Consider the following 15,429-nt stretch of genomic DNA (forward strand, 5'->3'; position numbering starts at 1 on the left):
GTTTCCTTCTAGTGCAAAGTTGACTAAAGAATGAGGAAATGTGATTACCTAAGAGTAAAATGTTAGGCATTCTTTATCTACAGAATTTAAAAAGATAGTTTACAGAGTCATTTGAAGAAAGTTTTATAATAAAGAAGTTAATTGGGCTTCCCTGGTGGTCCAGTGGTTAGGAATCTGCCTGGCAATTCAAGGGACACCAGTTCATCCCTGGTCCAGGAAGATCCCACATGCCACAAAGCAGCTAAGCACATGTACCACAACTAGTGAGCCAGCGCTCTGGAGCCCACGAGGTGCAACTGCTGAGTCCTTGAGCTGCAAGTACAGAACCGTGCACCTTAGAGCCTGTGTTCCAGCATAGGAGAAGCCATCACAATGAGAAGCCTATGCCCCACAACTAGAGAGTAGCCTGTGTGCAGCAACAAAGACCCAGTGCAGCCAAAAAATTGAGTACATAAATCATTTTTTAAAAAGTTTCCCCAGAAAGTTAATCATCACAAGCATGTAAAAAGTAACAGGAGGAGAAGGGGACGGTAGAGGATGAGATGGTTGGATGGCATCACTGACTCAATGGACATGAGTTTGAGCAAGCTCCAGGAGCAGTCATGGACAGGGAAGCCTGGCGTGCTGCAGTCCATGGGGTTGCAAAGAGTTGGACACGACCGAGCAAATGAACTGAAGTGAAAAAGTAATCTATTTTCTCTCTTCCTCACAAAATTCACTCTTTCAGAAGTGTGCAGTCTGGTTATCCATCTTTGACTTTGTTGTACATATAACAACACTGGGCTCTGCCTTCCTGGATGAAATACTATAGATCATCTTGATATAATTTATCAGCCAATGACATTCTCTCCATAAATCTTAATAAGTTAGCAATGAATTTCTGTGGCCAAAAGGGCTTTTTTCCCTTCCTTTTTTACATTTGATTTATAGCATGCCCTTTCCTGGGTGATTCTCCCTAATGGTTACATGTAGCCTGTGTCCTCTTTACACCATGAATTCAAATACCCAGTGAAATATCCTCTTACTAATAAGTATATTTTTTGTATAACACATTAATAAGCTTCTCTAATTTGCTTTTTCAAAAAACAAACCTTTGTTGCACAATAGATTAAACCAATAGTTTCCAGACTTTGTGATTTCATAGACTAGGAAAATTCCCAAAGTTTTTTCTGGGGGAACTAACATAGAGTTGTTAAATATTTTCTTTTGCCAAGTAAAGACTCTACAAGGAAAAAAAGATCCCTAAAATCTAGTATCAGAATTATTTTACAAAAGAGCATTTTTGTAGTTAATACATGAGTTACTCAATATGATTTACTGATTTGTCTTATTTTTCTACTTACATCCTACTTTTTATGTCCAGGTTCAAGATCATTCTTTTAGTGAAAATTTCAGAGAAGGTCAGAGGGTAATACAGTCCATTACTGTGAGTGATTAAAACCATGGACTCTGGGGAAGAATGCCTGTGCTTGCAGCTGAATTCTACCAAAAATTTAGAGAAGAGCTAACACCTATCCTACTCAAACTCTTCCAGAAAATTGCAGAGGAAAGTAAATTCTAAACTCATTCTATGAGACCACCATCACCCTAATACCAAAACCAGAGAAAGATGCCACAAAAAAAGAAAACTACAGGCCAATATCACTGATGAACATAGATGCAAAAATCCTTAACAAAACTCTAGCAAACAGAATCCAACAACATATTAAAAAGATCATACATCATGAACAAGTGGGCTTTATCACAGGCATGCAAGGATTCTTTAATATCCACAAATCAGTCAATGTGATACACCATATTAACAAATTGAAAGATAAAAACTATATGATTATCTCAGTAGATGCAGAGAAAGCCTTTGACAAAATTCAACATCCATTTATGATAAAAACCCTCCAGAAAGCAGGAATAGAAGGAACATACCTCAACATAATAAAAGCCATATATGATAAACCCACAGCAAACATTATTCTCAATGGTGAAAAATTGAAAGAATTTCCCCTAAAATCAGGAATAAGACAAAGGTGCCCACTCTCACCACTACTATTCAACATAGTTTTGGAAGTTTTAGCCATAGCAATCAGAGCAGAAAAAGAAATAAAAGGAATCCAGATTGGAAAAGAAGTAAAACTCTCACTGTTTGCAAATGACATGATCCTCTACATTGAAAGACTCCACCAGAAAATTACTAGAACTAATCAATGAATATCATAAAGTTGCTGGATATAAAATTAACACACAGAAATCCCTTGTATTCCTATACACTAACAATGGGAAAACAGAGAAACTAAGGAAACAAATCCATTCACCATTGCAACGAAAAGAATAAAATACTTAGGAATAAATCTACCTAAAGAAGCAAAAGACCTATATATAGAAAACTATAAAACACTGATGAAATAAATCAAAGATGACACAAATAGATAGAGAAATATACCATGTTCATGGATTGGAAGAATCAATATAGTGAAAATGAGTATACTACCCTGAGCAATCTAAAGATTCAATGCAATCCCTATCAAGCTACCAACAGTATTTTTCAGAGAACTAGAACAAATAATTTCACAATTTGTATGGAAATACAAAAAACCTCAAATAGCCAAAGCAATCTTGAGAAAGAAGAATGGAACTGGAGGAATCAGCCTGTCTGACTTCAGACTATACTACAAAGCTACAGTCGTCAAGACAGTTTGGTACTGACACAAAGATAGCAATATAGATCAATGGAACAAAATAGAAAGCCCAGAGATAAATCCACGCACCTATGGACAGCTTATCTTCGCCAAACTAGGCAAGAATATACAATGGAGAAAAGACAATCTCTTTAACAAGTGGTGCTGAGAAAACTGGACAATCACCTGTAAAAGAATGAAACTAGAACACTTTCTAACACCATACACAAAAATAAACTCAAAATGGATTAAAGATCTAAACATAAGACCAGAAACTATAAAACTCTTAGAGGAAAACATAGGCAAAACACTCTCTGACAAGAGTCACTCTCAGCAAGATCCTCTATGACCCACCTCCCAGAGTAATGGAAATAAAAGTAAAAATAAACAAGTGAGACCTAATTAAACTTAAAAACTTTTGCACAATGAAGGAAACTGTAAGCACAGTGAAAAAACAGCCTTCAGAATGGGAGAAAATAATAGCAAATGAAGCAACTGACAAATAATTAGTCTCAAAAATATACAAGCAGCTCCTGCAGCTCAATTCCAGAAAAATAAACGATCCAATCAAAAAATGGGCCAAAGAACTAAACAGACATTTCTCCAAAGAAGACATACAGATGGTTAATAAACACAGGAAAATATGCTCAACATCACTCATTATCAGAGAAATGCAAATCAAAACCACAATGAGGTACCATCTCACGCCAGTCAGAATGGCTGCTGTCAAAAAATCTACAAACAATAAATGCTGAAAGGGTGTGGAGAAAAGGGAACCCTCTTACAGTGTTGGTGGGAATGCAAACTAGTATAGCCACTATGGAGAAACAGTGTGGAGATATTCCTTAAAAAACTGGAAATAGAACTTCAATACAACCCAGCAATCCCACTGCTGGGCATATACACTGAGGAAACCAGAGTTGAAAGAGACACGTGTACCCCAGTGTTCATTGCAGCACTGTTTACAACAGCCAGGACATGGAAGCAACCTAGATGTCCATCAGCAGACAAATGGATAAGAAAGCTGTGGTCCATATACACAATGGAATATTACTCAGCAATTAAAAAGAATGCATTTGAATCAGTTCTAATAAGGTGGATGAAACTGGAGCCTGTTATACAGAGTTAAGTCAGAAAGAAAAACACCAATACAGTATACTAACACATATATGAAATTTATAAAGATGGTTAATGAGGCCCCTATATGCGAGACAGCAAAAGAGACACAGATATAAAGAACAGTCTTTTGAACTCTGTGGGAGAAGATGAGGTTAGGATGATTTGAGAGAATAGCACTGAAATGTGTATATTATCATATGTGAAACAACTCTCCAGTCCAGGTTCAGTACATGAGGCAGGGTGCTCAGGGCTGGTGCACTGGGATGACCCTGAGAGATGGGATAGGGAGGGAGGTGGGAGGGGGGTTCAGGATGGGGAACACATGTACACCCAGGGCAGACTCATGTCAATGTATGGCAAAAACCAATACAATATTGTAAAGTAATTAGCCTCCAATTAAAATTTTAAAAAAAAGGGAATGCCTGTGCTTGAATCCCCATTTGGCTACTGACTAGCTGTGTGACCTTGGGCAAGTTACTTAACCTCCCTGTGTATTCATGTCATCATTTCTAATATGGTAAATAATATCTTAAAGTGTTATGGAGATTACTAAGTGAAAACATACAAAGCACTTAGAATAGTGCCCTATAAAATTGTGTTACATAGCACTTGCTGTTATTATTAATCTGTGTATGTTAGAAAATGTCCATGTTTTGTCTTCATTCTTGAATTACAGTTTAATTAAGCATGAAATACTGTGTTGACCATTATTGCCTTCAGCATTTCAAGATACTACTCCACCATCTTCTTAACATCTTTTGTTGTGAATGCAAAGTCTGTTGCCATTGCAGTTGCCTTCCCTTTGTAGGCAAGAGTCTCTTTTCTCTATTTGCTTCAAAGCTTTCTTTCTTTATACTTGATGTTCTGTGGTTTCATTATTATGTGTTCATGTGTGAGTTTAATTGCATTTTCCTAGCTCAAAATTATTTGCTCCTACAAATTGAAGACTCACATCTTTCTTTAGTCCTAGAAAATTCTTAATCATTGTGTAAATTAGGATGAGATTCTGCTGCAAGTAATAGAAGCAAACCAAAAAACCCAGAAAAACTCTGAATCAGAGTAATGTATATAAGATAGAAGTTTTTTTTTCACATAAATTAGGCCTTCCAGGTGATGTTTGATGATGCCATGGGCTCAGGGACCCTTCTATTTTATTGTTCCAACATACTCTGCAAGTAGATTCTCTGCTCAAACCTTAGCATCTGCATTCCAGTTACTAGGAAGGAAAACGTATAAAGAAGGGCCTACCTCCTCCGATATGCAGATGACACTACCCTTATGGCAGAAAGTGAAGAGGAACTCAAAAGCCTCTTGATGAAAGTGAAAGAGGAGAGTGAAAAGGTTGGCTTGAAGCTCAACATTCAGAAAACAAAGATCATGGCATCTGGTCCCATCACTTCATGGGAAATAGATGGAAAAACAGTGGAAACAGTGTCAGACTTTGTTTTTTTGGGCTCCAAAATCACTGCAGATGCTGATTGCAGCCATGAAATTAAAAGACGCTTGCTCCTTGGAAGGAAAGTTATGACCAACCTTGATAGTATATTAAAAAGCAGAGACATTACTTTGCCAACCAAGGTCCGTCTAGTCAAGGCAATGGTTTTTCCCGTGGTCATGTATGGATGTGAGAGTTGGACTGTGAAGAAGGCTGACCGCCGAAGAATCAATGCTTTTGAACTGTGGTGTTGGAGAAGACTCTTGAGAGTCCCTTATACTGCAAGGAGATCCAACCAGTCCATTCTAGAGGAGATCAATCCTGGATGTTCATTGGAGGGACTGATGCTAAAGCTGAAACTGCAATACTTTGGCCACCTCATGCGACGAGTTGACTCACTGGAAAAGACTCTGATGCTGGGAAAGGTTGGGGGCGGGAGGAGAAGGGGACGACAGAGAATGAGATGGCTGGATGGCATCACCGACTCTGTGGACATGAGTTTGAGTGAACTCCGGGAGTTGGTGATGGACAGGGAGGCCTGGCGTGCTGTGATTCATGGGGTCGCGGAGAGTCGGACATGACTGAGCGACTGAACTGAACTGAACTGAACCTCCTCCCTTTATGTTTCTGGAAGCTGTTCTGCTGTTTTAGTTATATCTCAGATCATAGTCATATGGTCAGTACAGATACAAGGGAAGCTGGAAAATACTGTCTTTAGGCAACCAAATTCCCAGCTGAAAATGGGTGATTCTATGAATAAGGCAGAGGGAGAGATTGGTTACTGGAAACAAGTAGTAGTCTCCCTCATAGCCATTTTTCTGGTTGCAGATTTCTCACGTATTCCCTCTATTATGTCCTTCTGGAACTCTCTGTCACATTACATTCTGACTAACATTCTGTTCTCTTTGCCTCCTTCTAATGTGTTTTAATCTTTCTGTGTTATATTCTGTGAGATTTATTCAGCTTGATCTTCCAATTTACTGCTTTTCTTTTGAGCTATGTTTTGTCTACTGAGTTAAGTTTTTTTTAATGATACATATTTTATTGAAGTATAGCTGATTTACCATATTATATTAAATTCAGGTGTACAGCATGGTGATTCAGTATTTTAACAGAGTATACTCCATTAAAAGTTATTACAAGATAATGGCTATAATTCCTTGTGCTACACAGTATATCCTTATTACTTACCTATTTGATACATAGGTGTTTGTATCTCTAAGTCCCATACCCCTAATTTGCCCCTCCCCATTACCTCTCCCCTTTGGTTACAGCTAGTTCTTTCCTTTTTTTCTTTTTAACAACTAGCTGTGTTCTATATCTGTGAGTGTGTTTCTGTTTTGCATATACATTCATTTATATTATTTTTTAGATTTCACATATAAGTAATATCATGCAGTAGTATTTATTGTTCTTTGACTTACTTCACTTAGTATAATACTCTCTAGGTCCATTCATATCACTGAGAAAAATGATATTTTTTTTATCTTTAGAATTTCTGTGACTTTTTCCCTGAAATATGCCTGTTATTTTTTACTGTATAGTTTTTATTCTTTTATGTCTCAAATCATTTAAGTGTACTGTACTTACTTTATAGTCTCTCTGCCCTACCATCTGTAATTCTTGGGGGAATGAAATCTCCTAACTTCTTCCCATAAAATAGATAGACACACACATACGTACGTGTTAGTCACTGACATGTGACTGATAGTCAGTGTTAGTCACTCAGTCTTGTCCAACTCTTTGCAACCCAGTGGACTGTAGCCCGCCTGGTTCCTCTGTCCATGGAATTCTCCAGGCAAGGATACTTAAGTGGGTAGCCATTCCCTTCTCCAGGGGATCTTCCTGACCCAGGGATTGAACCCAGGTCTCCTGCTTTGCAGACAGATTCTCTACCATCTGAGCCACCAGCAAAGCCCTGTGTGTGTATGTGTTTTCATCTCATCTTGGGTATTTCTCTCCATACTGTATCATGTATCTAGGATTGTAAATGGTCATTATGGAGCAGTTTTGTATTTGTCTCTGCTGGCAGCCTTCAGGTTTTCCTGGTTTGAGCCAGCTTTTCTATTGCTCCCTCTGTTTCAGTTTCCTGCACTATTCGTGAATGCACATTTGTCCTACACGCCTGTTCACAGTTCAGTTTGGGAGATACGTCATGTGGGTGGCAATCATTCTACTCTCTCCCCAATTATCAGGCTAATGAGAGGAGATATTCTAGTATCCTTTTCAAAGCAGCAAATCTCTTCTGAAATCCTGGCTGTATGTTCAATTCGGTTCAGTTCAGTCGCTCAGTCGTGTCCGACTCTTAGCGACCCTATGAACCACAACACGAAAGGCCTCCCTGTCCATCACCAACTCCCGAAGTTCACTCAAACTCATGTCCATCGAGTCGGTGATGCCATCCAGCCATCTCATTCTCTTTCGTCCCCTTCTCCTCCCGCCCCCAACCTTTCCCAGCATCAGAGTCTTTTCCAGTGAGTCAACTCGTCGCATGATGTGGCCAAAGTATTGGAGTTTCAGCTTTAGCATCAGGCCTTCCAATGAACACCCCGGATTGATCTCCTCCAGAATGGACTGGTTGGATCTCCTTGCAGTCCAAGGGACTCTCAAGAGTCTTCTCCAGCGCCACAGTTCAAAAGCATCAATTCTTCGGCGATCAGCTTTCTTCACAGTCCAACTCTCACATCCATACATGACCACGGGAAAAACCATAGCCTTGACTAGATGGACCTTGGTTGGCAAAGTAATGTCTCTGCTTTTTAATATGCTGTCTAGGTTGGTCATAACTTTCCTTCCAAGGTGTAAGCGTCTTTTAATTTCATGGCTGCAATCAGCATCTGCAGTGATTTTGGAGCCCAAAAAAATAAAGTCTGACATGGTTTCCACTGTTTCCCCATCTATTTCCCATGAAGTGATGGGACCAGATGCCATGATCTTCGTTTTCTGAATGTTGAGCTTCAAGCCAACCTTTTCACTCTCCTCTTTTACTTTCATCAAGAGGGCTTTGAGTTCCTCTTCACTTTCTGCCATAAGGGTGGTGTCATCTGCATATCTGAGGTTATTGATATTTCTCCCAGCAATCTTGATTCCAGCTTGTGCTTCTTCCAGCCCAGCATTCCTCATGATGTACTCTGCATATAAGTTAAATAAGCAGGGTGACAATATACCACCTTGACGTACTCCTTTTCCTATTTGGAACCAGTCTGTTGTTCCATGTCCAGTTTTAACTGTTGCTTCCTGACCTGCATACAGGTTTCTCAAGAGGCAGGTCAGGTGGTCTTGTATTCCCATCTCTTTCAGAATATTCCACTGTTTATTGTGATCCACACAGTCAAAGGCCTTGGCATAGTCAATAAAGCAGAAATAGATGTTTTTCTGGAACTCTCTTGCTTTCTCATTGATCCAGTGGATGTTGGCAATTTGATCTCTGGTACCTCTGCCTTTTCTAAAACCTGCTTGAACATCTGGAAGTTCACGATTCACATATTGCTGAAGCCTAGCTTGGAGAATTTTGAGCATGACTTTACTAGCGTGTGAGATGAGTGCAATTGTGCGGTAGTTTGAGCATTCTTTGACATTCCCTTTCTTTGGGATTGGAATGAAGACTGACCTTTTCCAGTCCTGTGGCCACTTCTGAGTTTTCCAAATTTGCTGGCATATTGAGTGCAGCACTTTCACAGCATCATCTTTCAGGATTTGAAATAGCTCAATTGGAATTCCATCACATCCACTAGCTTTGTTCGTCGTGATGCTCTCTAAGGCTTAACCCCAACTCCACTGCTTGGAATCTCAGCTTCCTTTTCAGCTCAGATATTAAAATCCCAGCCCTTAAGTTCAATTTCTGATTCCGCTTCTTCAGTTTCCTCTTTAGCCTCACCTCTTACTCACCACTTTTTAGCGTTCTCTTTATTTCTGGTATTTGAGAATTTTATTTTCTTGTTTTAGTGCTTAGTCGTATACTTCAACTTTTAAAATATATTTTATTGAGCTTTTATCTGTGTTAGGAATGATTTGTGTTTTCCATATCAGCTTAGTCCATCATAGTGATAAAAAGTCTGGCAAAGAGAATTTAAATCCCCAAAGCAATAGAATGAAAATCTTTCAATAAAAGTGTTGAAATTATTTACTTTGATACTTCTTATACTGTCTTTGTTTACACATTTGTGATGGGCTAGCATTGCCCTGTGGTTGACATTTTGGAATTAATGGAAAAGAGCATTGAGATTAGATTCAGGTCCTTGCTTTGTTGCTTGCTAATTGCAGATTTGGGGAAATTACTTAAATTCGCTGAGCCTATGATTAGCTGTAAATTTGACATATTATTATTTGCCTGCTTCATAGGATTTTTATAAGGATCAAATGAGATAGTAGACTAAAAAATATGTTAAAGCTTAGATCACATAATGTAAATTTATGGTATTATTAATAGCAGTGTCAAGGATTGAAACCATTAACACATTCATTAAGAAGGTTTTAAAATATTATGTGAAGAATTATGGTTTGTTTGATTTGTTATTGTTGTTTAGTTGCTGAGTTGTGTCCAACTCTCTGTGACCCCCATTAATGAAAAAAAAGATCCTGTTTCCTGGTAAAAGCTATCATTCTATGAAAATACCTAATAAGGGAACTACATGGAAACATTCAAATATTCTGGCAAAATTTAAGAGCAGCACTTACACGGACAGACAGTTATAAGTTTAATAGACTGAGGAATTCATTGTGGAGAGAGAGACTCTTAGCAGTTAAAAACAGAGAATTGAACCTGAAAGTCATCATTGCACTTTGATATTGTTTATTCAAACAATGGATACTGAAAGTCCAATTATTATTTTGTGCAGAAACAAAATCTTTTTATAATGCAGAAAAGATGTCCTCATACTTGAAAATATTGAAAAAGACAGACCTAGCCTATGGCAGTAGTCCACTAACTGGATCCAGACCCTCTATCCCTCACTAAAGCATATGTCTAAGGCAGAAGGACTGTAGCAATGCTCAGTGATTATTAGTCAACTGCGAGGTCTATCTCAGAGTATCTGTGATCTACTCATAATTAAAGGATTGAGTTTACAAATGATTTACTTAAAGAAAATTAAAGATTGACTCAAGATGGCAGACTGATCATACACCTCTATCACTGCATACTAAATCTCATTATGTGTGTGAGTCACTCAGGTGTGTCCAACTCTTTTGCAGCCCCATGGTTGGGGCCTGTCAGGCTCCTCCATTGTGGGATTTTCTAGGAAAGAATACTGGAGTGGGTTGCTATTCCCTTCTCCAGGGTATTTTCCCAACCCAGGGATTGAACCCAGGTATTCCACTCCCACATGGCAGGCAGGCTCTTTACTGTCTGAGCCACTGATTTGGGCTAAATCTCATAAAAATAGTTGAATGGAATTCTTTTAGTCTGTCTTGTAACGAGACACCAGCTATTCTAGAGTTCTAGCTTTATGCAAATTTCAGTTCCATCCCTCTACTTTGGAGGTTATAACGTTCCATCTCTGTTCCAATGTGAATTAAAATTCAAGTCCAAAGCCTTTTTTTTTTTTAAAGTGTATACTTTAACAAATTTTTTTTCAAGTCCATAGCCTTTAAGATCTCTCTCCAAATCTACTATCAACCTCCATTCCTTTCCCCAACACACCAAAGCTTGTTAAAATAATGAGGTAGTCTACAAATGAACTTATTTACAAAACAGAAACAGATTGACAGACAGAAAAAAAACAAACTTATGGTTACCAAAGGGAAAAGAGGATTGGGTAGAGGTAAATTAGGAGTTTGGGATTGTCAGATACAAACTATTATATATAAAATAGGCAGGGTCCTCTGGTACAGCACAGGGTATATCCTATAATAAACCATGATGAAAAAAGAATATGTACATGTGTGTATAACTGAATCACTTTACTGTACACCAGAAACTAACACAGCTGTATTATAAATCAGCTATAGGGATTCCCTGGTGGCTCAGACGGGTAAAGCATCTGCCTGCAATGCAGGAGACCCGGGTTTGATCCCTGGGTCGGGAAGGTCCCCTGGAGAAGGAAATGGCAACCTACTCCAGTACTCTTGCTTAGAAAATTCCATGGATGGAGGAGCCTGGTGGGCTACAAGTCCAATGGGTCGCAAAGAGTCGGACACGACTGAGCACCTTCACATACCTCAATAAAAAAATAATAAGGTAGTCTACATGTATTGATAAGGAGAGATCTCCAAGATAGGAATTGATACATAAAATAAGCAAGTTCTCTATTTTGGAAATGAGGGTTTCTCTGTTTTGTGAACTGGGCTAGGACTTTTATTGTTCTATTTTATTCAGCATTTCAATGCATTTGTAATAAAAGGGATTCACTATTTGGTTTAATCTGCCATGTTGTAAGAAGCAGAAGTCCCCAATACACAAATATTTAATAATGGTATTTGGTTGTTTGCAGTCTATTAAAATGTGTTTAGTGAAGAAATAAAGATATACCTAGAGTCTTACCAGTACTACAATAATAGAGCACAACTGATAAGTTCCGGTGGAAAGTCGTTGTGTACGTAAATACTCTTTTAGGCATCACAGGAATACTTTACCTACTTCCACTTGTGTGCAACACAACATAGCAATTCAACAAGCTTATAATAGATATTTTGGCACAAAATATATCAAAGAGAATAACTGGAAGAATTAACCATACCAAACTGAGCCAAAAGGCAAAGAGTGAGTTAGTGCTAGAAATAATTTAAGTAAAATAGAAATCAGTTTAGGAAATATTTTGATATTCTAGGTACTCATGCTTTTGAATTAAGTGGATATGTTTGTTTATCTTGTACTGGAAGGAATGTTTTTAGTTTTCACACTCTTAACTGTGTATGCTGCTGCTGCTGCTAAGATGCTTCAGTCGTGTCCGATTCTGTGTGACCCCATAGACGGCAGCCCACCAGGCTCCCCCGTCCCTGGGATTCTCCAGGCAAGAACACTGGAGTGGGTTGCCATTTCCTTATAAAAGGGTTCAAAATTTTAGAATAAGGAGGGAAATTCAAGTATATGGGAGAATGTTATCCTTAAGTTGAAATTTTATTTATAGTAATAGTGATGATGTGGTTATATTGATCACTGATCAGTGTGCATGATCTCATGCTTAATATCCTTATGAAGTTGCTATTATCCTAATTTTATGGATGAGGAAACTGACTTCTAGAGAGGTTAAGTAATTTATCCAAGGTCCCATCGCTTATATGTGCTAGAGCCAAAATTTCAACCCCAGTTAGATTCTAAAGCCATGATTAATGACTGTCTAACAGGGCCTCTCCTCTAAGAGTTTTATATTTGTTAATTACATCCATTGCTGTGCAAAACAAAGTTGTTATATTTATAAATATGACATAGAAATATGTCTCATGTCCATCACTCATTGAAGACCACACTTGAATTTTTGGTGTATTTTATTATCTCTTTTTCATTTTCTCATTTTATATAAATTGTAATTTTTGAGGTTATTGATCAAAGAAAAAACAAAGGTGAGGGCCTGTATGATGATTCTGAAATTTCTCTATATTATGTTTCTCTATATTAGGTTTATGTCTTTTTCTAAAAAGGGTAATTTATCCTGATTTATCTTGACTTTTTATTGGTGGACTTAAAGGATCATGCCTGGTGAGAAGATCATTTACCACAGCTATTTGAAAGACTTCTGCAGTCTTCTCCCTTCTCTCAAGCCTTCTGGGGGAGGCATTGGCTGCCACTCTGATGTCTGTTTCTGATAAGTGAGTTTTAGTCTCTAACAGCTCCTGGGAATTTTGTTGGCAGAGACCGGGTGAGATCATTTTGCTTTCCGCTGAGTTTCCTTTCTCTGTTTTTTTGGACTGTTCTGATGAGCATGACTCTGAAGCATTCAGTAATACCTCTGTTCTCTCAGGAACTGTTGGCCTACTCCCTGGTTTTATCTCTGTCTGCACAAAAACTCCATGTCTCTGGAAAGGAAAACAAAGTTGATGTTAACCAGGGCACACAAGTTGCTGGAAGACGCAGCTGTGACCTGAGTTCATGTATTAGCTCCAGTCCTGGTTGAAACAGGCTCTTACTTCTCTGCCTGTTCATTAGCTGTCACCTTAGTCTGAAACTGTAGACTGCAGCAGCATAATAATTATTGGTGAACCATTCAAACAAAGTATGAACAAAGGTGCACTAGAAAATGAACAGGAAAGGAAAAACAAAGTCAGAGGAGCGTCTCGTTATCTCTCATTCTCAATTTTTCTGTCATTTGGATTGTATGAGACTATTCATATCAAATTTCCTTTCTTGCTCTTTGGGTTGCTATGGAAACAATAGAAACTGCAGTTTAAAGACCTAAGGATTTATGATTGCATCGCAAACATCTATTAGTTCCAACAACTAATAGTTGTTGTGAAATATTATTATTAGCCATTGTGAAATATGAAAACAAACATCTGTAGTTGGTAAAAAAAAAAATCCAGCAATTGGCTATTAAATCACTGTTTCAATTTATAAACTTGATATGCATCCCCCAGCTACACACATACAAAAATTTATCAAATTGCTTTGCTTTACATTAAGTGAATGATTTTACTAATTTGAACCAAATTCCAAATACTGTGATCCAAAATGATGACATCATTCTTTAGTTTTGATTATGACATGTGCTTAAGATTTTTATCCTCCTAATAACCATGTTAGTTTGTTTAAATCAACTTTGAGAAAGATGATTGTGACTTGAAAAGGCTTGGAGTTCTAGCATAAATCTATCCACCATCATAAAGTATTAAATAATTGATTCTAAATACTGTCTCACCTTTCCCCGAATGGGCTCATTGGGTGTTTTTCTGGCATCATATTGGTGTATAAAAGAGATGCGTTCTCTAAAGTTCCTTTGAAGTTCTGCTGATGCATCAGGAGAGACAAGTGGAACTAAGGGGGAAAAAGATTTTGTGAAGGTCAGGATACAGTTAGATTTGTATATGGAAACCTAAGTATTTATAATATTTTGCTTTATAAAAAATGCTAATGAAACTAAATTGTTTTAAGTATGCAAGGTTACCTAAACACGTCTAAATAATACTATGATAGATTTATCATTCTTTCTCTATGAGAAGAACCAAATCAAAACAACCAAATTAGCCCCACATGTGGAATTGCTAGTAATTTAAAAAGCTAATGTTAATGCAATTCAGTTCAGTTTAGTTACTCAGTTGTGTCCAACTCTGCGACTCCATGGACTGCAGCACACCGGGCTTCCCTGTCCATCACCAACTCCCGGAGCTTGCTCAAACTCATGTCTCGAGTTGGTGATGCTATCCAACCATCTCATCCTCTGTTGTCCCTTCTCCTCTTGCCTTCAATCTTTCCCACCATAAGGGTCTTTTCCAGTGAGTCAGTTCTTTGCATCAGGTGGCCAAAGCCTTGTTGGAGTTTCAGCTTCAGCATCAATCCTTCCAATGAATATTCAGGACCGACTTCCTTTAGGATTAACTGGTTTGATCTCCTTGCAGTCCAAGGGACACTCAAGAGTCTTCTCCAACACCACAGTTTAAAAGTATCAATTCTTGGGTGTTGAGCTTTTTTTATAGTCCAACTCTTACATCCATACATGACTACTGGAAAAACCATAACTTTGATGGCTTTTAAAAACCTGCTGTTAGATCTGCTTCTTGCACATATACCAACCAAAGTGCTAGGAAAAGCATAAATACAATTTATTTGTCAGCTTTTTTTTTTTTAACTACTAGAAAGGTTTTGAGAAATTTATGCACAAATTTCTCTCAGATAATACTGACAGATGAACTGGAAGATTCCAGGGCTGCTGTACCTAGAGTTGAACACATAATTCTTTTCATTTCCCATTTACAGAGGCTCTGAAAATTTGCAAGAGTATTAAGCTCTCTAAAAATCACTTTAAAATAATCTTTTAATGTGGGTAATAGCTATCTATATAGGGGTTCATTATGTTGGACTCTCAAAGTTAAAGTTTTTTAATTTTAAAACTCACTTTATTTCTGCTTTTAGCAGACAATGTTATGTAAGGAGTCAGAGTAACACCCAGTTTAGTGACATAAAATTCTGTCAAGGAAAAAAATTAAAAATTTCTCCTTTTTATAGAATAGCATTGAAACATGTATATTATCATGTGTGAAACAGATCGCCAGTCCAGGTTCGATGCATGAGACAGGGTGCTCAGGGCTGGTGCACTGAGATGACCCTGAGGGATG

The 15,429-nt window shown here is 37.9% G+C and overlaps 1 protein-coding gene across 1 annotated transcript in view; it reads right to left on the bottom strand.

The window, feature by feature from the left end:
- Positions 1-12,774: 12,774 nt before the first annotated feature.
- Positions 12,775-15,429, bottom strand: part of CIMIP6 (ciliary microtubule inner protein 6) — a 29,897-nt gene continuing 27,242 nt past the window's right edge. Inside the window, exons 4-5 of the mRNA XM_055400114.2 lie at positions 14,016-14,131; positions 12,775-13,176 (exon numbers count right to left, since the gene is read on the bottom strand). Of these exons, the coding sequence (XP_055256089.1) occupies positions 12,808-13,176; positions 14,016-14,131 (485 nt within the window). The 3' untranslated portion in view covers positions 12,775-12,807. The remainder of the gene's footprint in view (positions 13,177-14,015; positions 14,132-15,429) is intronic.

The sequence above is a fragment of the Moschus berezovskii genome, chromosome 11 (genome assembly GCF_049115385.1).
Source record: "Moschus berezovskii isolate FMDL1 chromosome 11, NW_MosBer_1.0, whole genome shotgun sequence".
Taxonomy (NCBI): domain Eukaryota; kingdom Metazoa; phylum Chordata; class Mammalia; order Artiodactyla; family Moschidae; genus Moschus; species Moschus berezovskii.